Source organism: Mustelus asterias, chromosome 6, assembly GCF_964213995.1.
Source record: "Mustelus asterias chromosome 6, sMusAst1.hap1.1, whole genome shotgun sequence".
Classification (NCBI taxonomy): domain Eukaryota; kingdom Metazoa; phylum Chordata; class Chondrichthyes; order Carcharhiniformes; family Triakidae; genus Mustelus; species Mustelus asterias.
In genome coordinates, this window is record NC_135806.1 from 42,560,483 (window position 1) to 42,587,807 (window position 27,325).

The window sequence follows — 27,325 nt, forward strand, 5'->3', positions numbered from 1 at the left end:
CAGCAGCAACCATAAGACCATAAGACATCGGAGCAGAATTAGGCCACGTGGCCCATCAAAACGCATTATCTCACACTTGTCCGGATCAAACTCCATAAGACCATAAGACATAGGAGCAGAATTCGGCCCATCGAGTCTGCTCCGCCATTCAATCATGGCTGATTTTCTTTCTTATCCCCATTCTCCTGCCTTTTCCCCAAAACCCCTGATCCCCTTATTAATCAAGAACCTATCTATCTCTGTCTTAAAGACACTCAATGACCTGGCCTCCACAGCCTTCTGCAGCAAAGAGTTCCACAGATTCACCACTCTCTGGCTGAAGAAATTCCTCCTCATCTCTGTTTTAAAGGATCGTCCCTTTAGCCTGAGGTTGTGCCCTCTGGTCCTAGTTTGTCCTACTAGTGGAAATATGCTCTCCACATCCACTCTATCCAGGCCTCGCAGTATCCTGTAAGTTTCAATAAGATCCCCCCTCATCCTTCTAAACTCCAACGAGTACACACCCAGAGTCCTCAACCGTTCCTCATATGACAAGCTCTTCATTCCAGGGATCATTCTTGTGAACCTCCTCTGGACCCTTTCCAAGGCCAGCACATCCTTCCTGAGATATGGGGCCCAAAACTGCTCACAATATTCCAAATGGGGTCTGACCAGAGCCTTATACAGCCTCAGAAGTACATTCCTGCTCTTGTATTCTAGCCCTCTCGACATGAATGCTAACATTACATTTGCCTTCCTAACTGCCGACTGAACCTGCACGTTAACCTCAAGAGAATCTTGAACAATGACTCCCAAGTCCCTTTGTGTTTCTGATTTCCTAAGCATTTCCCATTTAGAAAATAGTCTATGCCTCCATTCCTCCTTCCAAAGTGCATAACCTCACACTTTTCCACATTGTATTCCATCTGTCACTTCTTTGCCCACTCTCCGAACCTGTCCAAGTACTTCTGCAGCACCACTGCTTCCTCAATACTACCTGTCTCTCTACATATCTTTGTATCATCTGCAAACTTGGCCACAGTGCCTTCAGTTCCTTCCTCCAAATCGTTAATGTATATTGTGAAAAGTTGTGGTCCCAGCACTGACCCCTGAGGCACACCACTAGTCACTGGCTGCCATCCTGAAAAAGACCCCTTTATCCCCACACTCTGCCTTCTGCCAGTCAGCCAATCCTCTATCCATGCCAGGATCTTACCCTTAACACCATGGGCTCTTAACTTATTTAACAGTCTTCTATGCAGCACCTTGTCAAAGGCCTTCTGGAAATTTAAATAAATTACGTCCACTGGTTCTCCTTTATCTAACTTCCTTGTTACCTCCTCAAAGAACTCTAACAGATTTGTCAGACATGACCTCCCCTTGACAAAACCGTGCTGACTCAGTCCTATTTTATCATGCACTTCCAAGTGGAAAGGCGGCGGCTAAGAGGGGATCTTATTGAAACATATAAGATGATTAGAGGTTTAGATAGGGTGGATAGTGATAGCCTTTTTCCTCTGATGGAGAAATCCAGCACGAGGGGGCATGGCTTTAAATTGAGGGGGGGTAGTTATAGAACCGATGTCAGGGGTAGGTTCTTTACCCAGAGGGTGGTGAGGGATTGGAATGCCCTGCCAGCATCAGTAGTAAATGCGCCTAGTTTGGGGGCGTTTAAGAGATCCGTAGATAGGTTCATGGACGAAAAGAAATTGGTTTAGGTTGGAGGGTCACAGTTTTTTTTTTTTTTTTAACTGGTCGGTGCAACATCGTGGGCCGAAGGGCCTGTTCTGCGCTGTAATGTTCTATGTTCTATGTTCTAAGTACTCTGCAATCTCATCTTTAATAATGGACTCTAAAATCTTGCCAATGACCAAAGTCAGGCGAACCAGCCTATAATTTCCTGTCTGCTGCCTCCCTCCCTTCTTAAACAGCGGTGTTACATTCGCTACTTTCCAGTCCTCTGGGACCCTCCTTGCCTCCCGTGATTCCTGAAAGATCACCACCAACGCCTCCACAATTTCCTCAGCTATCTCTTTTAGAGCCCTGGGGTGTAGTCCATCCGGTCCAGGTGATTCATCCACCTTCAGACCTTTCAGTTTCCCCAGAACCTTCTCCTTAGTGATGGCCACTACGCCCACCCCTGACTCTCCTGGAGCTCTGGCATCCCACTGGTGTCTTCCACCATGAAGACTGATGCAAAATAACTGTTCAGTTCCTCTGCCATTGCTTTGTTTCCTATTATTATTTCCCCAGCCTCATTTTCCAGTGGACCAATGGCTATTTTTGCCTCTCAGCTTTTATATATTGAAAAAAACTCTTCCTATCTTCTTTTAGATTACTAGCGAGCTTACACTCATATTTCATCTTCTCCCCCTTTATTGCTTTTTTTAGTTGTCCTCTGCTCGCTTTTAAAGGCTTCCCAATCCTCTGGCTACCCACTAATCCTTGTCACTTTGTATGCTTTTTCTTTTGCTTTTATGCTGTCCTTGACTTCCCTCGTCAGCCATGGTTGCCTCGTCCTCCCCTTAAAATGTTTCCTCCTCCTTGGGATGAATTTCTGTTGTGCCTCCCGAATAACTCTCAAAAACTCTTGCCATTGCTGTTCCACTGTCTTCCCTGCTAGGCTCCCTTTCCAATCAACTCTGGCCAGCTCCTCCCTCATGTCTTTGCAGTTACCTTTATTTAATTGTAATACCATTACATTTGATTCTAGCTTTTCCACCTCAAACTGCAGGGTAAATTCTATCATATTGTCGTCACTGCTCCCTAAGGGTTTCCTCACCTTAAGTTCCCTAATCAAGTCTGCCTCATTACACATCATGTGGAAATGCCGGCGTTGGACTGGGGTAAACACAGTAAGAGTTTTAACAATACCAGGTTAAAGTCCAACAGGTTTATTTGGTAGCAAACGAATAAACCTGTTGCACTTTAACCTGGTGTTGTTAAAACTCTTACTGGCATTACACATCACCAAATCCAGAATTGCCTGTTCCCTAGTAGGCTCTGTCACAAGCTGCTCCAAAAAACCATCTCTTAGACATTCCACAAATTCCTTTTCTTGGGATCCTCTACCTACCTAATTTTCCCAGTCTACTGCATATTAAAGTCCCCCATGATTATTGTAATATTGCCTTTTTTATCTCCTGATTTATTTTCTGCTCCACATCCTGACTACTGTTAGGGGGCCTGTACATAACTCCCATCAGGGTCTTTTTACCTTTGCGATTCCTCAACTCTACCCACAGAGATTCTATGCCTTCTAATCCTATATCACTTCTTGCTATCGATTTAACTTCATTCCTTACTAACAATGCAACCCCGCCCCCTTTGCCCACCTGCTTGTCCTTCCGATAGGACACATATCCTTGGATATTTAGATCCTAGCCCTGATCCCCTTGCAGCCACGTCTCTGTGATGCCCACAACATCGTACCGGCCAATTTCAATGTGCGCAACAAACTCATTTACCTTGTTCTGTATACTGTGCACATTTAGGTACAATACCCTCAGTCCTGCATTGACCACCTCCCTGGTCACCTTTTTTACTCTGCCTGAGGTTAGATTCCTGTCACCTTCTATACTCTCTGTTCTATTACGTGGTCTGGAAACTTTACTAACCTCTCCTGAGCCCTCAGTTCCATTAACCTGCACTTCTATCCTCTCCTTTAACTTTGATTTTCTAATTCTCCATACAACTGAACCCTACCCCCCAGTATTTAGTTTAAAGTCCTATCTACAGCCCTAGTTACACGATTCACCAGGACTCTGGTCCCAGCACAATTCAAACCAAAGCCAGTGAACTAATAAACCCCAATCAGCAAGCTAACCAATAGAAGATAAGATGGGGGTCTCAGAAACCTCACAGAAGGAGAAAGAAAATTCTGTTTTATCTCATTTGATCTCAATACCAAGATAATGGCAGAGTCAGTCATGACAATGGAGATGTGCAAATGCAAAATGGCTTTGACAGTAAATTTCTTGGATAAAACAGAATTTTCTTTCTCCTTCTGTGAGGTTTCTGAATTAACTACAAAGTTTACGGTAACAGTTCAATATATCTCTCATTTTTCCAGCTACAAACAGCTTGCTCATCCCTGTTTGTGCTGCTTTTGGGACAGAATGAAATTCAACGACACTGACAAATTCTCCAGCTGTGAAGTGAAGGAACACTGGTGGCTTAGGGCATATCCCATCATTGGACTTTTCAGCATTCACTTACCATGCCATTCTGTCAAAGATGTCAAAGAGATTGCTCAACGAGGATTTATCACTTCTTCAACCATGTTGAGTGACAATTACCTAGCTATTTTCAAACAAATAATTTTCAAGTTTGCTCTTAATGATCACTTCCATTATTTTGTCAGTTACTTATACAAGATTAATGGAATTACCTCAGTTTGCTATGTAGCCTTTCTTCAAAATAGGTTTGATTTCAATCCAATGGTATATTTAATTGACTTACACAAAATAACTAACAGAAGAGTGAATCTAACCATAACTGTCAGGAGAGAGAATCTAACCATCTCCACTTGGCATTACCACCTTTGAATCCTCCACTATCAACACAGTGCTGTCACTGTGCATTGATGGTGGAGGGGATGAATGTTGATGGTGATGGATGTGGTGCCAATCAACCATTTGTCCTGGATGGTGCTGAGCTTTTTTTGTGTTGGAGCTGCACTCATCCAAGCAAGTGGAGGATATTTGATCATCTCCTGACTTTTGCCTTGTAGATGGGGGACAGCCTTTTGGGAGTCAGAAGGTGAGTTACTCTCACAGAATTCCCAGCTTCTGACCTGCTCTTGTAGTCACAGTATTTCTGTGGCTGGTCCAGTTCAGTTTCTGGTCAATAGTAACCCTGGAATATTAATAGTGGGGGATTCAGCAGTGGTAATGCCAAGTGGAGATAGTTAGATTCCGTCTTGTTGGAGATGGTCATTGCCAGGTTGACACCTCATTTTTAGATATGCCTGATGCTGCTCCTGACATGCCCTCCTGCAATCTTCATGGGTACCACCTACAAGATACACTGCAGAAACTTATCAAGGCTCCTTAGGCAGCACCTTCCAAACCCACGACCACCACCACCGAGAAAAACAAGGGCAGCAGATGCATGGGAACGCCACCACCTGCAGGTTCCCCTCCAAGTCCCACATCATCCTGACTTGGAACTATAATCATCATTCCTTCACTGTCACAGGATCAAAATCCTGGAACTCACTTCAGAACAGCACCACGGGTGTTCCTATACCACATGAACTGCAGTGGTTCAAGGTGGCAGCACACCATCACCTTCTCAAAGGCAATTAGGAATGGGTAATAAATGCTAGCCTAGCCAGCAATGCTCACATTCCATGACAAATACAAAAATCTCTCCTGGGTTTTGTATTCTGTCCTTCTCATTACAGATTGTCTGGTTTGGTTAGCTTTCCTTTTGCTGCCAAGTTGATTGTTCTTTACTCTGCAATAGTCCAAAGTCCACCAATACCTCGAGAACCCATAACCATTTAATTTACATTCCCACTGTTTATTTCTCTCCCAACTCTCATTACCTATCATTCATCTGCATTAAAACTAATTTTCCATTCACCAGCCAACTTATTGAGCTCCTTTGGTATTTGGTTTAATTCATTTTCTTATAACCACAACACTAACAATTTGGTGTCATCTATAAACAAAGACAAATTTGTTTATTGTCTTCAGCTCCAAACCTTAAACGGTGAATTGTTACCACTGATCCCTGTGGCACCCCACTAGTAACTCCTCGTCATGTTCACACAGCTCCACTTACAATTGGTCTTTACTTTCCCTTGTTCAGCCAATTTTCATCTTAGGAGGCTTGCCTCCCTACTGTGAGGACTGGTCAAAACCCTTGCTGAAATCTAACTCTATCATTACCACAAAATTTCCATTATCAATGGGAGCTGCAATATAATTGAAGATCTGCCAATAAACACGTTGAACAAAACCTCCTCTATAAACCATTGCAAACACCCTCCTCTTATTCCTCATCAGGTGTTTCATTATTTCCTCTTCGCGATCTCTTCTTATGCTTTACCCTCACTGGATAAGGCTCTTGTTTTTTAGCTTATTCAGGCATTGCTCCCGTTTTGAATAATTACTTGAAGATTGTGTGAGCACAGGATTGATTTTGTTTGTCACTTCTTACTAGTGCTGCCCAGTGTGGTGTCTCATCTTTTTTGTTTTTACCTTCCTCAACCCACCATTGATCGCAATATGTAAATTTTTGTTTCCAAAGCCTGCTAACAATGTTTTCATCACTTGGAAAATGGTTGGGGGCAGAATTACAAACAGGAATTCATCTGTTATTGGCCAGTTTTGATGGGAGGCATTTTTTTTAATTTCATGGTTCTTGTTTTTGTCGGTTTTCATTTAAACAAAAATTCACTTTCATCATACATTTCCTGAATTTTCACTCAACTGTGAGAGGTCAGGGTTTTCAAATATCAGTGTTCATACAATGAATATCCACTGGAATAGGAACAAGAAAATGTTTAACTACATTTTGAGGTAAAATTAAGACTAGTGAGATATATGACCGACACAGGCATCAGCCTGTCATGAAGAACCAAGGCATGTACTGAAAAATAAGTCCAACACAGTTGTTTCAAATTCATCTTCCAGTTTAAAATCATTTGGAAAATCAAATTGAAACAACAGCACATTCTGTCTTACATTTTGATACATAAACAATCAAAAACATGCAAATGTCTTTTTTATCTATCCACTTTTAATTTTACCTCCAAACATAATTAACCATCTTCTCTGCTGGTTGTCTGAGATAAACTAATTTAGTGCACAAATAGTTGATAACTTAAATAGTTACACCTGAATACAATCGAACATTCATTCTCCAGTTTGTTTGGATAAACATAATCATTCAAAAATTCTGTTCGAAGACGATGAAACTCAGCCTTTCAGTTGGACTGAGAGAATTGTACAGATGTAGGGTGGGGAACTATAAACCCTTGCACATTCTAAGACTACACCTCCCATCATGTAACAGGAAAATCCTGACTTAAAATCTCAGGCTTTTGAGAGAAGTGTCTGCCTTAAAGTATAAATCATTAACAAAGTAGTTAAAAATAAAATAATTTCTGGTTCACCTTTGAGAAAAGAGCACATGGGTTTTCACCAATTAATGCATTTGAACAACCAGTAATAAATCTGAATCCAACAGGTGGATTTAAATTGAGGTGGAAAGAAAATTGGTATATGTGACATAAAAATTGGAACATAGTTATGGCATCAAAATATGATACAGGAATGCTATGCAGTGTGTGTTGGACAGATGGGAAGCAAAATTTCTATATTACATATTAAAAGTTAGTATCTGTCATCTGAAGATACCAGATGAGATTTCTGACTTCTAATCACTCTTAGGCTGCACTTGTACAATGGTAGTCTGAAAGTAAAGCAGCTTTGCCATGATGATACAATTGTGATACTACAATTACCTAGCATTGGTACAAAGTAAAATAATTTCATCCCGACACGAATTCTAAATCTAATACTACAGTGTAACTGTGGCATTAAATGTCTTGTTTTTTTAATCATCTGAGGCAATTTGTTTTAAACTCATTCTTAAATTTTGAGCATCACCAGCATGGCCACAATTTATTACCCATCTAGTTGCCCTGTAAACATGGTACTGGATCTCCTTCTTAAAAGAAATCACAGAGTGGTTTGACACAACAGTAGCTGGCTTGGTCACTTCCGCAGGAGCAGAGCTATGCTGGTGTGGATTGGAATTACAAAGAGTAAAGCAGAAGGGTTCCAATTCTGTAGATTTTAGTGGTGCAGCTGGGATTTTATGACAATCCAACAACTTCTCAGCTTTTCATTTCCAATTTTTAAAAAAACTGAATTCAAATTCTGAAACTGAATTATAGTCCAGGTCTCCGATTACTCACCTATTAATATATAATTATGACACAACCATTCCTCTAACATTGCAAGCAATCCCTTAATAATACACTGAAATGTTAGCTGATATTATATGCTATCTGTAACCAGATGTCAACTACTTTCATTGGTTAAGGCAATTTCACATCTAGTCCAAGTCAATAAAATGGGCTCTGAAGTCATACCAACACATCAGCATATCACGTATACTCTGCTGATTACCTCAGGTAATCTAACAAATTGCCCAAATAAACACCTTGGTAGTTAGCTCAGGTAATGCTCTTGTACATTTCACGTGTTTCTTCCAGTTTAGCTTTATCTATTATAAAATACCAGATATGTAAACAGCCTCATTATTGTTGGGTTTCTCCATTATATTTGTTCTGTAATTATAATTCAAGACTGACATCATATTGTTGTAATCTGAAAAATGTTATTGACAAGCTGAGTAGGTAATACACTGGATGGAGTCAACATTTTGGGATTATGAAACAGGCAGAAATGATTTGAAGAAAAGATCTGACAAAAAGATTTTAGCGTTGCTGAAGTAGAGAAATGCTACCTTAGTTCACCATGCAGAAATATTTGCTGCAACAATCCAAGGTATATATCCTGATACACTGTCAAAATTCCTACCTTCTTTGTTTCTCAATGCTCCACAACCTTCGATGTTGAGCTGGATGTTGGCATCATTTTCTTCTCCCAACACCATCCAACTCTCAATTTTTTCATCCTCTGCTTCTGAACTTTCACTCCCTTTTATCATCATCATTGTCTCTTGGATCTGTGAAGACTTTCTGCACAGACGACGAGCTTGCTTAGCTGATCCTTGTGCAGGCTCCCCAATGGATTGCTTTTTTCTTTCATTGATCTTGCATTCTGAGGGTTTAACACCCTTGCAGGCATATACACTGTTATCATCTTCAGTGTCTGACAAAACAATGACATCAGGGCTATCTGAAATTACTATGACATCACTATCAGAAATAACAACTGGTATTTTTCTTCTTCCTGCTGATTTTACACCGTCTTTAACTGTAGCAGTCTCGCGATCCAAAGAGGTTGGACCCCTCTCTCTACCCATCTTCACTCCAGTGAGATTGTTTGCATAGTGCACTTGACTGTATAATTGGAACTCCACATCACTATCTATCTCTGCCTCGCTGGAAGACGCCTCACGGTACAGCTCATCTTCATAGGCCTCCATATCTTCATAACCAACAAACATTGTGAAAGGAAAAAAAATCCTGTATAAAAAGAAACAAAAGGTCCTGAAACAAATAGATACTGTTGGAAGTCTTGTATGTGTGAGTTAACTAAATGCAATTGACGAAATTAGTCTTCTTTCAATAACTCGTGGTAGAAGTATTAAATCCAAATTCAGATTCTAGGAAGAGAATAAAGCCTTTAAGTAAAAGATTTAATAAATAAATTAAGATAAAACTAAAAATTCAGTTGTAAATTTGATTATGTTATTGCAAAAGGGCCTTTTCTGTGCTATTATTTTGCATAAATCTTTATTTTGGACATTTTTTAAAAAAGTTTAGAAAAAGATGGTGGACAATAATTTTCTTCTTCCTGTTCCAGACTGTTTATACAAATTCCACAACTAAGATATGTTTCACCCTAATCTCCAGGTTTTCCTCATGCTGCCTTCCTCTCTGCTCAGTTGCTCCTAGTCGCCTGATGCTCTAACTGCAATGGTTGCTCCTCTGCTGGTGGCCTTGCCACTTTGTTCAGAATCCATTTGGTGTATGTCACTCCAATATGCACCTTTCTTTGTAGCTGTGCCAGTTCTAGCTTGTTCCTGGCTTTGGGACTCCACCCCTACAATATCTTTTAGCACTTGTTGACAACAGAGAGAAACACTGGAGTAAGCAGTTCAGGTGGAACTGCAAGAGTTAAATAGAAAGGAGCAGTTGGGGTCTGATGGGGGGGTCAAAGTCAGGTGATAGAAGAAAGATGACCAAAAATGTGAAAAGACATTGTTCAAGTTTATTTATTAGTGTCACAAGTGGGCTTACATTAACACTGCAATGAAGTTACTCCAAAAATCCCCTAGTCACCACACTCCAGCGCCTGTTCAGGTACGCTGAGGGAGAATTTAGCATGGCCAATGCGCCTGACCAGTACATCTTTCGGATTGTGGGAGGAAACCGGAGTACTCAGTTCTCACAGGGAGAACATGCAGACTTCACACAGACAGTGACCCAGGCCGGAAACCCGGGTCCCTGGCGCTGTGAGGCAGCAGTGCTAACCACTCTGCCACCGTGCCATCTCTTAGAAAGAGACATCAACGGGCAAGGTGATCTGGGGAACAAACCCCAAAAAGGGAAAAGACCACATAAAAGAAAGAAGTCGGAAGACAGAGATAGATCAGGACAGGGAGAAGGAGAACAGTAAAGAAATAGGAAGACCTACCTCCCAAAACCCTCTAGACCAAATCCCTTTTCTCTTCTCTGCCCCAAACTTCTTCAAAATATGCCAGTTGTGTGCATTTATTTCGATGAACCAATAAAAATCATACTGGTTTGTGTCAAGGCCAAAGAGTCAACACATGGCATTTTTAGGGCACCACAATCTCTCCCTTTGAAGTACCATGCCCAAATTATAAATTTCCATATAGTCCATGGTTATGCTTGGCAAGCTACTGAATTGGTTGCTGTTGCCTTCTGCAGATTCTGGCTGGTCAGAAAACACTACTACTGCCTGCCATAGCAGGATCTGCAGGTTGATAATCAAGCTGTTTAGCCACGTTCCACAGCCATCAGGTCCCAGAGCATCTGGCACTAGAAGACACTATGCACCACTATCAGTCCATCACCAACAAATCTTCCCAACTAAAAGAAGAACATCAGTGTCTTCCACACTATAAACTGCAATGCCCACCAGTTACGGAAGGCATCAAGCACAGCAGTGGACACTAAAAGCTTCCTCTGTAGGGCCAAAAAACCTCCCTCAGTACGCAATCATGAAAGAGAAACAGGCAGCCAGAGCAACTCCCACTGATAGACATGCCATCCTTCAATCAGAACAGACCCACAAGATGGTTCATAAAGAGCAGTGAAAGTTCAGAAGCCTGGAGCTAAAGTGGAATCAAAGGTTCAGGAACAACCACTACAAGTGATTATATATGGGGGCTGCAACTCATGCAGAAAACATACATGGGCCATGGAATCCTCTGGGCTGCAATTCCTCATATTGCGTGGGAGTCCATAAAAACTGCTGCATATCATTGCTGTATGCAACACTCCCCATTTCAGATCATCCAATAATGCAAAGAAGGTCATGTAGATAGGTCAACCCCTCTTCCAGTAATAAGAGGACATGCCAGGATGGAGACGAATACAAGGAAGAGAAAAATACGCAGGAGAAACTCTGCACGCAGGCTGGAATAGGACAGAAAGAATTTCCATGAGAAAGTTCAAATTACATGGTGCAGATTCTGGAGGGAAGCTTCAGGGCTTTGAGCTGATGAGGAATTCTATCCAAATGCAGGTAAAACGAGGCACGATATCTTCATACTCCTGAGCTTCGTCAAGACCAAGCATGACCATCAACGCCTGAAAGGCTTTGACTGTAGACTATGCATAATTCCAGGTTAACTGATGCATCACTACCTGTAATGACATTCAACCCACCCTGTCACTATTTAGTACATCTGATTACAATTATCATCACAGCCCAGACACATGTCCTTAAGTCAATTAAGCAGAGGTACTGATTGCAGAGTAGCCAGAGCATACAATTTTGGAATGCCTTCAACCTGCAAGGTTAGAGGTGGATAATTGCAAACTGCATGTGTGCACATCCACTTATCTAAGCGAGAGATGCACAACTCCAGCAGAAACCCAATGTCTTCTTTTGTCGCAGAAGTCAATAAGCTTCCTCTGGACCATGGTGACAAAAAAGCAGGGGAGGAACCAAAGTGCCAACCAGTACTGTAGCCACCAATTGGTTTACAACCAGAACCAGCCCCTATAGGACATCACTCAGAGCAATCCTATCCAAAGCTCTAGTGCAGCTGTGACTTTACTGTCAAGCTTTTTGCAGTTTGCCAGCCAGGCTTCCTCATCGAACCTCAAATGATTCCCAAGTACTGGAAGTGTGTGGTATCCCAAAAAATATGAGCCTGTCTGGCAGAGATTATAAACGCCACCAACGTACAAAGATTCCAGAACATTTTTCCCAACTGATCATGTGATCTGGGAGTCCATGAAAAACTGTTGCTGCATGCTGCAACACTCTGCACCCAATTCATCCATAGCGCAACCTCTCATGTGGAAAGGTTTCCATTATACCATCCTACTTCTACTACCAGATGCAAGATGTAATGCCAGGATGGAGATCAAGGCATGGAAGAGAACAGTGTACAGAAGCAACTCTGCATAGTCTGGAATAGCATGGAAGGAATTTTTATGAGAAGGTCCAAATGATATGTCATAAGTTCCTGGTAGACCAAACTTGCTGGCACATGCACATTTTCCACAAGTCAATGAGTCCACAACCACAAGAAGTCCATCATTGGAGTAAGTCAAAAGGACCGCTCGGGCAATGCCTGTCCCATCAACCTCTTTCACAAGAGCTGCAGAAACAGCTCACAGAATCGTTACAGCCTAGAAGGACGCCATTTGGTCCATTGTGTCTACACTGGCTTTGTGAATGGGCAATGCACCTAGTGCCATTCCTTTACCTTCTCCCAATAACCCTGCACATTCTTAATTTCCAGATAATGATCCAATTCATTTCTTCGATGCCTTGACTGAATCTGCCTGTATCACATTCAGGCATCACATTTCAGATCGCTACGTGAAAAAAGTTTCTCCTCATGTCTCCATGACTCATTTTGCCAATTACCTTAAATCTCTGCCCTGAGGTTTTCAATCCTTCCACCTAATTTATCCCTGTGACCCCTCATCATAGAATTGGTACAGTGCAGGAGACGGCCATTTGGCCCATCATGTCTTCACAAGCTCTCTGAATGAGCAACTCACCCAATTCTATTCTTCCTCCTTCTCCCTGTAACTCTGCACATTCTTCCTTTGCAGAGAAGAGTCCAATTCCTGTTTGAATGCTTCAATTGAACCCACCTCTACCACGCTCTCAGGCAGAGCATTTCAGACCCTAACGACTAGCTGTGTGAAAATGTTTTTCCTCATATCACTGTTGTTCCTTTTATTTATTGCTTTAAATCTGTGTGTTCTCAATCCTTTCACTGGTGGAACTTAACATTTTCTCCCTATTTACTCTGCCCAGACCCTTCATGATTTTGAATAGCTCCATCAAATCCCTTCTCAGCCTTGTTTTCTCTGAGACAACAGTTCCAATTTCTCCAATCCATCTTCATAATTGAAGGTCCACTTCCTAAAAAACAGTCTTGTGATTCTTTTCTGTAATCTCTCCAATGTCTTCACATCCTTCCTAAAGTGCAGCATCCAAAACTAGATGCAATTTTTAAAAATCACTCGTGGGACATGGGCATCACTGGCTGGCCAGCATTTATTGCCCATCCCTAGTTGCCCTTGAACTGAGTGACTTGCTGGGCTATTTCAGAGGGCAACTGAGAGTCAAGCACATTGCTGTGGCTCTGGAGTCACATGTATGCCAAACCAGGTAAGGATGGCAGATTTCCTTCCCTAAAGGACATTAGTGAACCAGATGGGTTTTGCTCCAGCTGAGACCAAATAGTGACTTATACAAGTTCAACATAGCCTCCTTACTCTTGTACTCACTGCACCTATGAATAAAATACCTTATTAAGCTCATGATTGTGAATACCTCTATCAAATCTCCTCTCAACCTTCTCTTCAAGGAAATCAGTCCCAACTTCTCCAAACTATCAGGCTCCATTCAGATGGTGCATAATTGATAAATACATCAAATATAACGTAATTGGCAAAAGAAGCAAAAACAGTGAGAAAAAAGTTCATATAATGGGTGTTTAAGTCTAAGATGTGCTGCCTGAGTGTGTGGTGGAGGCAGGTTCAATCAAGCCATTCAATGGGGAACTACACTTATTTGAAAAGGAACAATGTTAAGGGTTACAAAGAGGAGGTATGAAAATGACATTAAGCAAATTGTTCATTCAGAAAGCTGGCACAGAAATGATGGGTCCAATGACCGTCTTCAGCAGTGTAACAATTAAGGGCAGCACAGTAGCAAGAACTGCTGCCTCACAGCGCCAGGGACCCAGGTCCGATTCCCAGCTTGGGTCACTGTGTGGAATTTGCAAATTCTCTCCATGTCTGCGTGGGTTTCCGCTGGGTGCTCCGGTTTCCTCCCACAGTCCAAAGATGTGCAGGTTAGAGTCATAGAGGTTTACAGCATAGCAAAAGGCCCTTCGGCCCAACTCATCCATGCCGCCCCTTTTTTAAACCCCTAAACTAGTCCCAATTGCCTGCGTTTGGCCCATAATCCCTCTATAGCCATTTTACCCATGTAACTGTCAAAACGCTTTTTAAAAGACAAAATTGTACCCGCCTCTACTACTACCTCTGACAGCTTGTTCCAGACACTCACCACCCTCTGTGTGAAAAAAATTGCCCCTCTGGACCCTTTTGTATCTCTCCCCTTTCACCTTAAACCTATGCCCTCTAGTTTTCGACTCCCCTACCTTTGGGAAAAGATATTGACTATCTAGTGATCTATGCCCTCATTATTTTAGAAACCTCTATAAAATCACCCCTAAGCCTCCTACGCTCCAGAGAAAAAAGTCCCAGTCTATTCAGCCCTCCTTATAACTCAAACCATCAAGTCCCAGAAACATCCTAGTAAATCTTTTCTGCACTCTTTCTAGTTTAACAATATCCTTTCTATAATAGTGTGACCAAAACTGTACATTGGTGGATTGGCTACGCTAAATTGCCCCATAGTGTCCGGGGAACTAGCTAGAGTAAATGCATGGGGTTGTGGGGATAGGGCACGGTACGGTAGGATAGGGCACAGTGGCGACATGGTAGCACAGTGGTTAGCACTGCTGCTTCACAGCTCCAGGGACCTGATTCGATTCCCGGCTTGGGTCACCGTCTGTGTGGAGTTTGCACATTCTCCTCGTGTCTGCGTGGGTTTCCTCCGGGTGCTCCGGTTTCCTCCCACAGTCCAAAGATGTGCGGGTTAGGTTGATTGGCTATGCTAAAAAAATTGCCCTTAGTGTTCTGAGGTGCGTAGGTTAGAGGGATTAGTGGGTGGATATGGGGGTAGGGCCTGGGTGGGATTGTGGTCAGTGCAGACTCAATGGGCCAAATGGCCTCTTTCTGTGCTGTAGGGTTTCTGATTCTATGATAGGGCCTGGGTAGGATTGTGGTTGGTGTAGACATAACGGGCCAAATGGCCTTCTTCTGTACTGTAGGATTCTATCTATATAGGGAGTGCCTGACACACTCCCCACCCACAACGAATGGACTATAAACCTCAATCAGAAAGGTCATTGCAACATGCAGAAGTCTAATCTGGGTGACAAAATACATAGTCCCGAATGAATATTCAGTATCCATCTTCTCCAAGTAACGCTGCCTCCTGGTCCGGGGGGGGGGGGGCGGGGGCATGACTTAACCACTCCTCTGGGTAAGGTGCATCAAGACCCAGTCCAAGAAGAGATCAACCAGCTCACCTGGGAGTTACAACAACTCCCAGATTATAGACAAGTCAGCAGCACGTGACCACTTCATTGTCTCCCTCTCCCCAGGTGCGCGGAGCGCGCGTCTCCACGCACGCACGCGGCAAACCAGCACGTGCGGGGCTCTTCATCTGGGGACGGCGAAAAAGTTGAAGTAGTCCTCAGGCCCCGGGACGTCAACATTTCCCGGTTGGCCCCACACCCAGGACACGCACGGATCTCCTCTGGGTTGGCGCCATAACCTTCGTCGAGGAGTTTCCTGCTGTTTTAAAGCTTCATAAAAGAGAGTTTTATCCCCGCAGACACCAACCTGTTCGACCAGGAACAAGCTGCCGGCAGCTCTACATTCAGTCACTCGACAATCTCAGCTGGCCGACTAAAACTAGCAACCGCACTCTCGGAGTTTGTATCAGCAAAAATAGCTTCCGCCAATCTTTACTGAAGCTGGCCGACTATGAACTTTCTCTTGATTGAATCTTTCACAAAATGACTGGCAGTGACGCAACGAGATATTAATTTAAGCGTGTGTTCAGTTACTCTGAGGAGTATTTTAATGCATCGAATTGACTGAGCATTGTTGGATCATCACGTCAGCCAGTAAATTGTGCGTTCAAATTTCATTCCAGAGACTTGAGTACACAATCGAAACCAGGAGTGCCAAATGTAATTTTTAGGGTTCGCAATTGCGATTAAAAGTATTCCTGGCGATTTTATCGCATGACTTCTGCACTCCAGCCACTATTGGCCAACACATCCAGATCATTGTCATACTGCCTTCCTACCCCAATTCAAAAGCAAAAACAAATATTTGGCTGTCAGCCAAACAGGCCTTTTCCTATTTTCTATATTTTTATATCTGGTACTTTCCTGATGACATTTCAGTGTCTTAGAGATGCAATTCCTAGAGAGTTTATGTAAATCCTGGAGGAATGTGAACCCCATCGGATACCGTGGCATTTGACATAGGCCACATTCAGGTCAAGTTATTTAAATTCAGAGATGTGTATGTGTTTTGCCCATTCTGTGAGTGCAATGTGAACTAATTTCAGGGCACAAGGTTCAGTACCTAATCTATGCAGTAGAAGATTAGATAAAAGAAGGAAATATTTCCATTTATATAGTGCTTTTAATGACCACATGACAACCTAAAGCACGTTACAGCCAATGAAGTATCTTTTATATGTTGTGATGTAGAAAATGAAGCAACCAACTTGCACATGGTAACTCACACAAAAAGCAATGGGATAATGAGCAGATTTATTTTGTGATGTTGATTGAAAGATAAATATTGGCCAGGGCAACTAGGGAAACTCACCTGCACTTCTTTGAAATAGCACCATGGGATATTTTACATCCATCTGAGAGGGTCGATTGGCCCGAGGTTGCATCCCAAAGGATGCACATCCTCCAATAGTGCAGCACTGGAACACCAACTTTAAATGTTATGCTCATCTCCTGGAGTAGGTCTTGAGCCAACAAACTCTGGTTCAGATAGGATAGCGCTACCAACTGAGCCATGGCTGAAACATATGCTGGTTCTCACTGTTTAAGAAGATATGGTATCTGCCTGAACTCCTATTTCAGCATGCTTCTGTAAATTGTATGGAAAAACAAAGTGTTGAGTGTATCATGCAGCCTCCAGCTAGTTTTTTTTTTAGTTCTCTGGCAGCCTAAACATTGGAGGCCACTGAAAAATGTAGGGAACGTTTTTAACCTCCCTTTCAGTGGAATGTGGAGGAGCGGGCAACTTGAACCCCAGCCAGGGCTGAGGAGGACAGGGCAAGCAAGTGCAAGGCTGAGGCCATACTATAGCCAGGCAGCCAGTGAGCCAGCAGGACAGCGAAGGCATCACGTGAGCAGGGGCAACTTGCTCACGTGATATCAGGAAAGTACCAGATATAAATACCTAGGGTTGAAGAGGGCAAAATAAACTTGATCTTTCAGAAAATTAATTTGTTAAAATCAGTCAGTATGAAGCGACACTTTAAACTGGCAGTCAAAAGTGTAGAAAATTGAAGGTGAGGCAAGAGAGCGAAGCTTGGCAAAAAGACAGCTTGTCATTTTACTTTAAAAAGTTTGAAGTATTGAGGAGTGGACAAACTGCATATTCATTCTCATCAAAAGTATGAGTAAATTATCTGATGACTTCGACTTGCCGATTTCTGTAGATACCACGTTGCCTGAAAAGGTTGAACAAGAAGTTCAAGGACAAGAAGTGGACTCTGTGGGAATGAACCTACAAGATACTGCTCAAGCTCATTCCTCTGCAGCTGAAGTGAGGAAAGAAACCTATCCTGAAGATATTACCTTATGCCAAAATTTGTTCATTGGGTATGATTGAATATTTTATAATAAATAGACCGCGGAACATAGGTAATATGGAAAATTTGAGAAAAGAGTTTGATATTGGAGGCTTAAAGCAGTTTACAAGTCTTTATGAGTCCCATTTTCTAAGGGTGAAAAGAAATGGCGTGACAGAAAGGAGAAATAGGTTAATTGTTTTTTCAGAAACCTCTAAGGCAGTCTACTGTTATGTTTGCAAATTATTCCCTGACCTTAGTAGCGGAAAGCACGCATTTAACTGGAGGAATGTTGGGAGCGATCTTGTTGATCGTGAAACTTCCAAAAGTCACATTTAAAACTATGTGTGCATTCCTTCTAAGATGTAAATCATCTGGAAGAATTGATTCTGCGTCATCGGCACAGTTTGAAAAGGATTGTTCTTACTGGAAGGAAGTGCTAATATGTGTTGCCACAGTCAAACTGCTGTCTTCCTTAAGACTTCCTTTAAGAAGACATGATGATTCATCAGTTGTCAAGTCAAAGAGGTAATTTTTTTAGCCTGCCTTGAACATCTCAGCAAATTTGATGAGTTTTTCAAAGAGCATTTGAAAAATTATCAATATTGTGGCTCAGATAAGACCAACGTTTTACAACACAGAACCTACGATAATTCATCACTATAATGGTAGAGTGGTTCAGAAACCAACTTACTCATGAATTACTATTCCAAATACTATTCCATAATAGTCGATTCAACACCAAATGATGATGAAGTTGTAGAGTGATTTCTCTGTTTTGTCCAGCTACAATCCCATTTCTGAATGCCTGAAGACAACTGTTTTAGAAATCATTGCAAATTTAGATTTGGACATCAAAAATTGCCATGGCCAGAGCTTTGATATGCTGCAAATATGGCAGAAAAATATTCAGGTCTACAAGTAAGACTGAAAGATGCAACCTCTTGTACATTATTCATCTCATGTTCCAGTCACTCCTTGAATTTAATCTGCAATGCTGCAGCTTAATCGTGTGAAACAGCTGTACATTCTTTTGACTTTGTTCAAAACTTGCATGCATTTTGTTCGGTTTCCACGCATCAGTGGAATATACTGCAATCATGCTTGGAACAGGCACATGGAAAACATTTGACGGGCAAAATAATTTGTGACACAAGGTGGTCTGCTCATGCAGATGCTGCTTTGGCTTTGGAACTGAACTTTGTCAATATAAAAGAATGCTTATCAGACATAGCCACATCAAATTCAGAGAAACCACATGTGAAAGCTGAAGCAAATTCCCTAACAGAGAAGTTTGAAATGTACAATATTGCAGTTTTTGCTGTTTTGTGGAAGTGTTTACTTCAAAGAGTCAATGCTATCAGCAAATCACTCAAAATGTTGATACAACTTTATCGAATGTTTTGTCATGGGAGTTCAAAATGACTATATCTCAGTTGAAACAGAGGCACGAACATTAACAAAGAATATGGGTCCCACTGATGATGAGAAGCATACAAGATGCAGGAAGTTTATTTTATGAAACTAGAGGCAATGAAATCACTTTAAAAGTGGAAGTGAAGATCACTGTTGAGACTGTCAATATTATTTCTGACACAGTATAAGTGCATGTGCAGAGTAGAAGTGAATCTCTTTTCGCAGTAACTTCATTGCAGTGTTAACGTAAGCCTACTTGTGACTAATAAATAAACTTTGTATGTGATAGTTTGCAGGCAATCTTTCCAAATGTGGAAACAATTCTGAAAATATTTTTAACAATACCTGTCACAAATGCTTCCGGTGAACATTGTTTCTCTGTATTGAAAGAGTTAAAAATTATTTGCAAAGATGATGCGTCAGGAACATTTAACAAGTTCTGCAATACTGATGATTGAAAATGCATCCTTACAAGATTTTACCTATGATGAACTTATTGATGATTTTGTGAAGAAAAAGTGCAGAAAAAAGCTAAATTGCCATGAATTGCAAACAACTAATGAAGGAAAAATATCTTTAAAATATGTCTCTCTTCCATATTCTCTTGTTTATGTTCTGTTTATCAACTGGGACCAACATTTGCTTATCTGATATCATAGTTGTCACATGCAGACAGTTATAACCAGTGAGTAACCACATCCCCCATCATTCTCAATATTGGCTTTCAGAAAGTCTCTTTTGGACAAAGAATGCAATCCAGACAGACAGTTGTCAGCAAAGCCACTGATATTGGACTTGGACTCACTGGGCTTCACTTGAATGGGGTATTTGCTCCTGCACTGGACTTTTTCTGGCTCATTCTGGCCTGCACTGGCCTGTGCTGTGCTGCAGTCATATAATCGGCTGATTTCTCCATCACATTCTCATTGGCCAGTTCCATGTTTGCTCGCTTCAAGACACGTAGATCACAATATTGACCATCTCTGATACCAGGTAGGCTTAGATTTCAATTCATCAACTACAGGCTTGTTTTCATACGTTTTTAAGCACTAAAGCAGGAAAGCAGTGATTTGTCATTTGTGCTTTTTGTTTGTATTTTTGCAGCTTGCATTGTGGATTTGAATTTGAATTCATCAATTAATGGCTTGTTTTCATCAGTTTCATAGCACTTAAGCAGTGAGCAGTGATTTGTGTACTTTAACTTTTTGGGTTCCTGTGGCTTGCATTATGGATTTGAATTCATCAATTATAGGCTTGTTTTCATAAATTAAAAAGCACCGAAGTAGTGATTTGTGTACTTTTCTGTATTTTTGTGGCTTGTATTGTGTGAACTGAGGGTGAGCGTGGTCAGGAAGGCAATAATGTAATTTGAGGTGGGGCTGATGTCACCAGGGTGAAGCACCGTGTCACCGGGGTGGGATGGGTACGTGACATGATGGGGAGGGGGGGGGCTCCCAGATGAGTAAAACCACCTCTGCTCCTGATGAGCCCATAGTTCTGACCTCCAATCCCAACAGAAACAACAAAATCAACTTGCATTTGCCTATTTGCTGTAATGTCGAAGAATGTCTCAAAATACTTCACGAAAATGTTATCAAACTAACTTTGCCATTGAGCCACAGAAGGAGTATTGGGACAGGCCACCAAAAACTTAATCAAAGAGGTAGGTTGTAAGGGGCCTCTTAAAGGAAGAAAGAGACATGGGGAGGCTTAAGGAGGGATTCCAGTACTTAGGGCACAACAGCTGAAGATACTGCTACCAGTAATGGAGTAATTAAAATTGGGGTATGCAAGAGTCCAGATTTAGAGGAGCGCAGGTATCTGAGAGTGTTGTAGAACTGAATGAAATTATCAAGCCAGGGAGACCATAGAAGGATTGGACCTCAAAGATCTGAATTTTAACACTTGAGGTATTGCTTAGCCAGGAGCCAATTTATGCCCGCGAGCACAAGGATGACGGGTGAATGGAGAAGGGTGCAAGTTAGAACGTGAAGGCAGAGTTTTAGATGAGCTTAGGTTTAAAGGAAGATGAAGATGGGAAGCCATCCAGGAGTGAGTTGCAATAATTTATAGCCAACAAAGCAATCCTGTGCCTTTTTCATGGAAAATTAGCTCAGCAGCATAGATTTTTTATTAAAGACTATATCAATGCATAGAAAATAGTTTACTGCAGCTTTTCTACATGGAATTGCAATTATATTTCATGACCTCAATGTGTTGTCATCATCCCTCAACCCACAGAAAGTAATATGTTTATATTCTTTAGTTTTTCATCGATCCTCATGAGTTAATGAATCAAGATAAAATTTTAGCCAATCTGTTCTACATGCTGTCAAAGTGCAAGGACTATCTAGCAATGCACAGTTTAATAAGTCCTCAACTCACTCATACATCATAGGACTAAAACTCCTTGTGAGCAGTATAATTTGTTCAGATTCATTATTATCCTCACCCTCTTCCTCAGAATTTACTTTGTCATGTGTCATTTCAAGGATCCTGCCTCTCTGCTTTGAGCAAGTTGTCACATAATGATGTGTCAAGTCACAGCTAAAGCACGTACTAACTGTTCCATGGGCATTCCTGGGGGGGTGGTGGGGAGGTTAATTTACATTTAATTTCTGTAATTTTTCATAATTGTTACTAGGATTGTAGTTTTCTGTCTGAACTTTTATTTTCTTAGCTTCCAACTTCACCTGTGGGCAAGATTCTCAGCTACCATGTTCTATTTCAGAAAGCCAATGTGTGAAGGAAAGAACAGGATCCAATCTTTAGACACCTGTATTTTAATTTACAGAATTACACATTGCAAGCATTCACCTCTTAACACAAACACCACAATTTAAGTCTGTGACTATTTATAGGGCTCAAATGAATGTCCAATCAGTACGCTCCACTTACTTGCATTTAAACATGATTAATACACAATTAACATTAAGCATGATGAACATTCAGGCTTCTGGGCCTGCTGTCCAAAGGCACTGGATAAAGCGTAAATTAGGCCAATTAAGAGTGCTGGGTGGGTTCTGGGCCACAGACTGACAGTATCCCAACCAATCAGAGCAGTAGGATGGGATTTCTGTTGTTAGAGTTTGTTGGCCACCTGCAGTTGGATGGACGGTTAGGTTTTTGGCCGGCCTACCATGTCAAAAACAAAGATTAAATCAAACTAGCTATCCTTATCAACCATCATATTACCTCCTCAAAAAATTCAGTTAAGTTGGTTAAACAAGACTTTTTCTTAACAAATCCACAGTGACTGCCCTTGATTAATCTGTGTCTGGTTAAATGAAAATTAATACTATCACTCAGAATTTATTTTAGTAATTTTCCCATTACTGAGGTTAGGTTGCCTGACCCGCAATTACTCAGTCTATTCCTTTCTCTCTTAAAAAGCAACAGTGCAACATTAACAGTGTTCCCATGTATCTGCTTCCCTTGTCCTGGTAGCAGTCAAGGGTTTGGAAGGTGCTGCCTAAGAAGCCTTGGTGAGTTTCTGCAGTGCTTCTTGTAGATCATACACAATGCTGCCACTGTGTGATAGTGGTCAAGGGAATGAAAGTTTGTGGAACGGTTGCCAATAAAGTGGGCTGCTTTGGCCTGGATGGAGTCAATCATCTTGAATGTTGTTGGAGCTGCACTTATCCTGGCAAGTGGAGAATATTCCAGCATATTTCTGATGTGTGCCTTGTACAGGGTGGACAGACTTTGGGGAGTCAGGGGGTGAGTTACTCACCACAGGATTCCTAGCTTCTGACCTGCTCTTGTAGTCACAGTATTTGTATCGTTAGTTAATCCAGTTCAGTTTCTGGTCATTGGTGACCCCCAGGATGTTGATAATGGGAAATTAATTGATACTAATGCCATTGAATGTCAAGGGTTGATGGTTAGATTCTCTGTTGTTAGAGATCATCATGCCTGGTACTTGTGTTACTTACCACTGTAAAAAGTCTCACAACACCAGGTTAAAGTCCAACAGGTTTATTTGGTAGCAAATACCATAAGCTTTCAGAGCACTGCTCCTTCGTCAGATGGAGTGGAAATGTGCTCTCAAACAGGGCACAGACACAAAATCAAGTTGCAGAATACTGATTAGAATGCGAATCCCTAAAGCCAGCCAGGTCTTAAAGGTACAGACAATGTGGTGGAGGGAGCACTAAACACAGGTTAAAGAGATGTGTATTGTCTCCAGACAGAACAGCTAGTGAGATTCTGCAAGCCCAGGAGGCAAGCTGTGGGGGTTACTGATAGCGTGACATAAATCCAACATCCCGGTTTAGGCCGTCCTCATGTGTGCGGAACTTGGCTATCAGTTTCTGCTCAGCGACTCTGCGCTGTCGTGTGTCGTGAAGGCCGCCTTGGAGAACGCTTACCTGAAGATCCAAGGCTGAATGCCCGTGACTGCTGAAGTGCTCCCCCACAGGAAGAGAACAGTCTTGCCTGGTGATTGTCGAGCGGTGTTCATTTATCCTTACCACTTATCAGCCCACGCCTGGATATTATCCAGCTCTTGCTGCATTTGGACGTGGACTACTTCAGTATCACGAACTGTGCTGAATATTGTGCAGTCATCAGCGAACATCCCAATTTCTGACCTTCTGGTGGAGGGAAGGTCATTGATGAAGCAGCTGAAGATGGTTGGGTCTAGGACACTACCCTGAGGGACTCTTGCAGTGTTGTCCTGCAACTGAGATGATTGGCCTACTACAACTACAACCATCTTCCTTTGTGCTAGATATAACTCCAACCAATGGAGAGCTACCCCCTGATTCCCATTGACTCCAGTTTTGCTAGGGTTCCTTGATGCCACACTCAGTTAAACACTGCCTTGATGTCAAGGGCAGTCACTCTCACCTCTAGAATTTAGCTCTTTTGTTTGCGTTTGAACAAAGGCTGTAATGAGGTCAGGAGCTGTGTGACCCTGGCAGAACCCAAACTGAGCATCAGTGAGCAGGTCATTGCTAAGCAAGTGCCACTTGAGAGCACTGTTGATGACCCCTTTCCAGCACTTTACTGGTGTTCGTGAATATGGACTGATGGAACGGTAATTGGTTGGGTTGGATTTGTCTTGTTTCTTGTGTACAGGACATATATGGGCAACTTTCCACATTGCTGGATAACTGCCAGTCTAGTAGCTATACTGGAACAGCTAGGCTAGTGGCGTGGCAAGTTCTAGAACAGGACTATTCCTGGAATATTGTCGGGGCCATTTACAGTATCCAGTGCCTTCAGCTGTTTCTTGATATAACGTGGAGTCAATCATTTTGGCTGAAGTTTGGCTGTGATGCTGAGGACGTCTGGAGGAGGTCCTGATCAGGCTTCTTTGCAATTCTAGCCTCACACCAATATGGTTAACTCTTAGCTTTCATTTGATCTTCTGAGAAAGCTTCACAGCTTAGGGGGAATACCAAAGGACAATAATTACTGGCCTTGCGAGCAATACCCATGACCCAAGAACTTGTTTTAAAATCTGGGGTCTAAACTTTCGTCTACATCAGATTTAACATGAACTAGACTGTTCCCCTCATTATTTATAAAAGACCTAATTGCTTGCATCATTCCAATCCATAAAGCATTAATTAATGATGACTGTCTATTTTCTGACCTTTAGCTGACTTTCAAAATTAGGATATCTCATTCCCTTAAATAACTTGTGCCTTATCGTTATCAGCAAGACCCCCACAAGGGATTTTATCAAATATCTTTTGAAAATCCACATGCACAATCTCAATTGTATTCCCTTTATCAATATTTTCTCAAACAACTGAAATAAGTTTGGGTTTTAGTAAAAGGTCAATGTTCTCGAACAGTAATTTTGTTTCTCTCTTCACAAATGTAACCTTTCCTGCTAGATGGTTTGCAGCATTTGCAGTTTTTACTTCCAATAAATTTAACAGATACAATTTGTTTTTACCACTATAGCTGCTGGACCCTGAGCCAAAGTTGTTCAGTGAGTATGCACAGGATGATAGAAGCATCGAAAGATGTGCAGCACAGGAGGTAGCCATTCAGTATGTCATGTCTGTGCTAGCCAATAAATGGCTATTGTTTAATCCAATCTTTTAGCTCTTGGTCTGTAGCCCTGCAGGTTACTGCACCACGAGTGCATATCCAAGTGTTTTTTTCTTTTGGGTATTTCTACCTTTGTAATTCTTACAAGGAATGATTTCCAGATCATCCACACTGAGGGTAAAGAAGTCTCTCCTCAACTTTCCTCTGAAATACCAGGGGTTTGGGGGCGGGGGGGGGGTGGAAATGGCAGAGTGTGTGTGTGTGTGTGGGGGGGTGGGCGGCAGCAAGTGTGCGTGGGGGGGGCGGCGACAGAGAGTGTATGTGGGGGGGGGTGGTGGAGTGTGTATGTGGGGGAGGGCTGGCAGAGAGCTTGTGGGGGGGGGACGGCAGAGAGTGTGTGTGTGGGGGGGTGCAGCGGAGTGTGCATGGGGGGCGGCAGAGAGTGTGTATGTGGGGGCGGGGGGGGGAGGGCAGACTGTGTGTGTGTAGGGGGGGCTGGACAGTGTGTGTGTGTGGGGGACGGCAGAGAGTGTGTGGGGTGAGGGTGATGGAATGTGTGTGTGGAGGGAGCGGCGGACAGTGTGTGTGGGGAGCGGCGGACAATGTGTGTGTGGAGGGCGGCGGAATGTGTGTGTATGGGGGGGTCGCGCGGAGAGTGTGTGTGGGGGAGTCAGTGGACAGTGTGTGTGGGGGGGCAGCGGAGTGTGTATGTGGGGTGCGGCGGACAGTGTGTGTTGAAGGACAATGATAGAGAGTGTGTGTGGAGGGGGGGGGGCATCGGAAAGTGCATGTGTATGTGTGTGGGGGGTGTCAGAGAATGTGTATGTGTGGGCAGGGTGTGTGACAGCGAGTGAGTGTATGTGGGGTTGGCAAAGAGTGTGATGTAAAGTTTATTCATTTGTGTCACAAGTAGGCTTACATTAACACTGCAATTAAGTTACTGTGAAAATCCCGTAGTCGCCACACTCCTGTGCCTGTTTGGGTACACTGAGGGAGAGTTTAGCATGGCCAATGCACCTAACCAGCATGTTTTTTGGACGATGGGAGGAAACCGGAGTGCCCGGAGGAAACCCATGTAGACACGGGAGAACGTGCAGAATCCGCACAGACAGTGACCAAAGCCGGGAATCAAACTCAGGTCCCTGGTACTGTGAGGCAGCAGTGCTAACCACTGTACCATCATGGTGCCCAACTGAGTGTATGTGGAGGTTAGCAAAGAGTAAGTGTGTGTAGGGGTTTACTATAGAATGATTATAAGTAGTCAGGATCATCATTTTGGGATTTAAAAACCTCTCCTCATACAATACAAATTGCAAACATAAACATAAGGGCAGTTGCTTCAAGTTTCCCTTTTGGGATTTGAACAGCTTGGCATTTGCCATCAGCTGTGCCCTTTAACACATTGCCTATTCTATTCAAGTTACGGTCTCTACTTCCATTTTTATTTCTGTCATGATTATGGCTGAGAGATCTCCCTCTTGAATAATGGAGCTTCTTTCTCCAGATTGTGATCACTTTATGATGCAAGAGCCATTTCTGGACTCACTATCACCAGTTGCACTCCATTTCCTTACTTCCATCTTCCATCCCATTCTGCCAGTCTATGAACCTCGCTTCTTGGCTATCATCCTAAGCATTCAATAGATATTTGATCTTACCAGTGTATTTTCCTGCATGCCCCTAACTGTTGCATGCTGTCATTCACTAGATCACTCTGCAATATAGGCCACCTGAGTTCCACCTCTGGGCAATTGGCCTATGAATGTGATAACCCTCCCTGCATGTCATAGTCACTCTAATTACTGTTATCCAGCCCTTGATTGATTGTATTTTGTTCCTGAAAACCTTCAACATAAGACGCATGAATCCCATTTGAGGTACTAGGTGCCTTATTTACTTCCATTAGATGCTTGGTCTAAACCAAATCGCTTGGAAACAGAACGTATGGTTTTGAGGGAACAGATTTGTATTGAACCCTCTTTAGCTCTTTCTGAGATGCCTCCTACTGCTCTGATATAGATTTATCTACGGGTAGCTGTTTCCATTCTGCTTTTACCAAATTATATCTGAAATAGGTGAAT

General features: G+C 42.4%; 1 protein-coding gene across 2 annotated transcripts in view; it reads right to left on the minus strand.

The window, feature by feature from the left end:
- The window catches only part of zcchc7 (zinc finger, CCHC domain containing 7), a 298,339-nt gene extending 282,446 nt beyond the window's left edge, over positions 1-15,893 (minus strand). The window contains exons 1-2 of one of the 2 annotated variants that reach the window (XM_078214234.1): positions 15,830-15,893; positions 8,541-9,151 (exon numbers count right to left, since the gene is read on the minus strand). In XM_078214234.1, coding sequence (XP_078070360.1) covers positions 8,541-9,132 — 592 coding nt within the window. In that variant the 5' untranslated portion in view covers positions 9,133-9,151; positions 15,830-15,893. Of the gene's footprint in view, positions 1-8,540; positions 9,152-15,619; positions 15,747-15,829 lie in introns of those variants that run through there. The other variant, XM_078214233.1, reaches the window with a different exon arrangement.
- Positions 15,894-27,325: the final 11,432 nt, after the last annotated feature.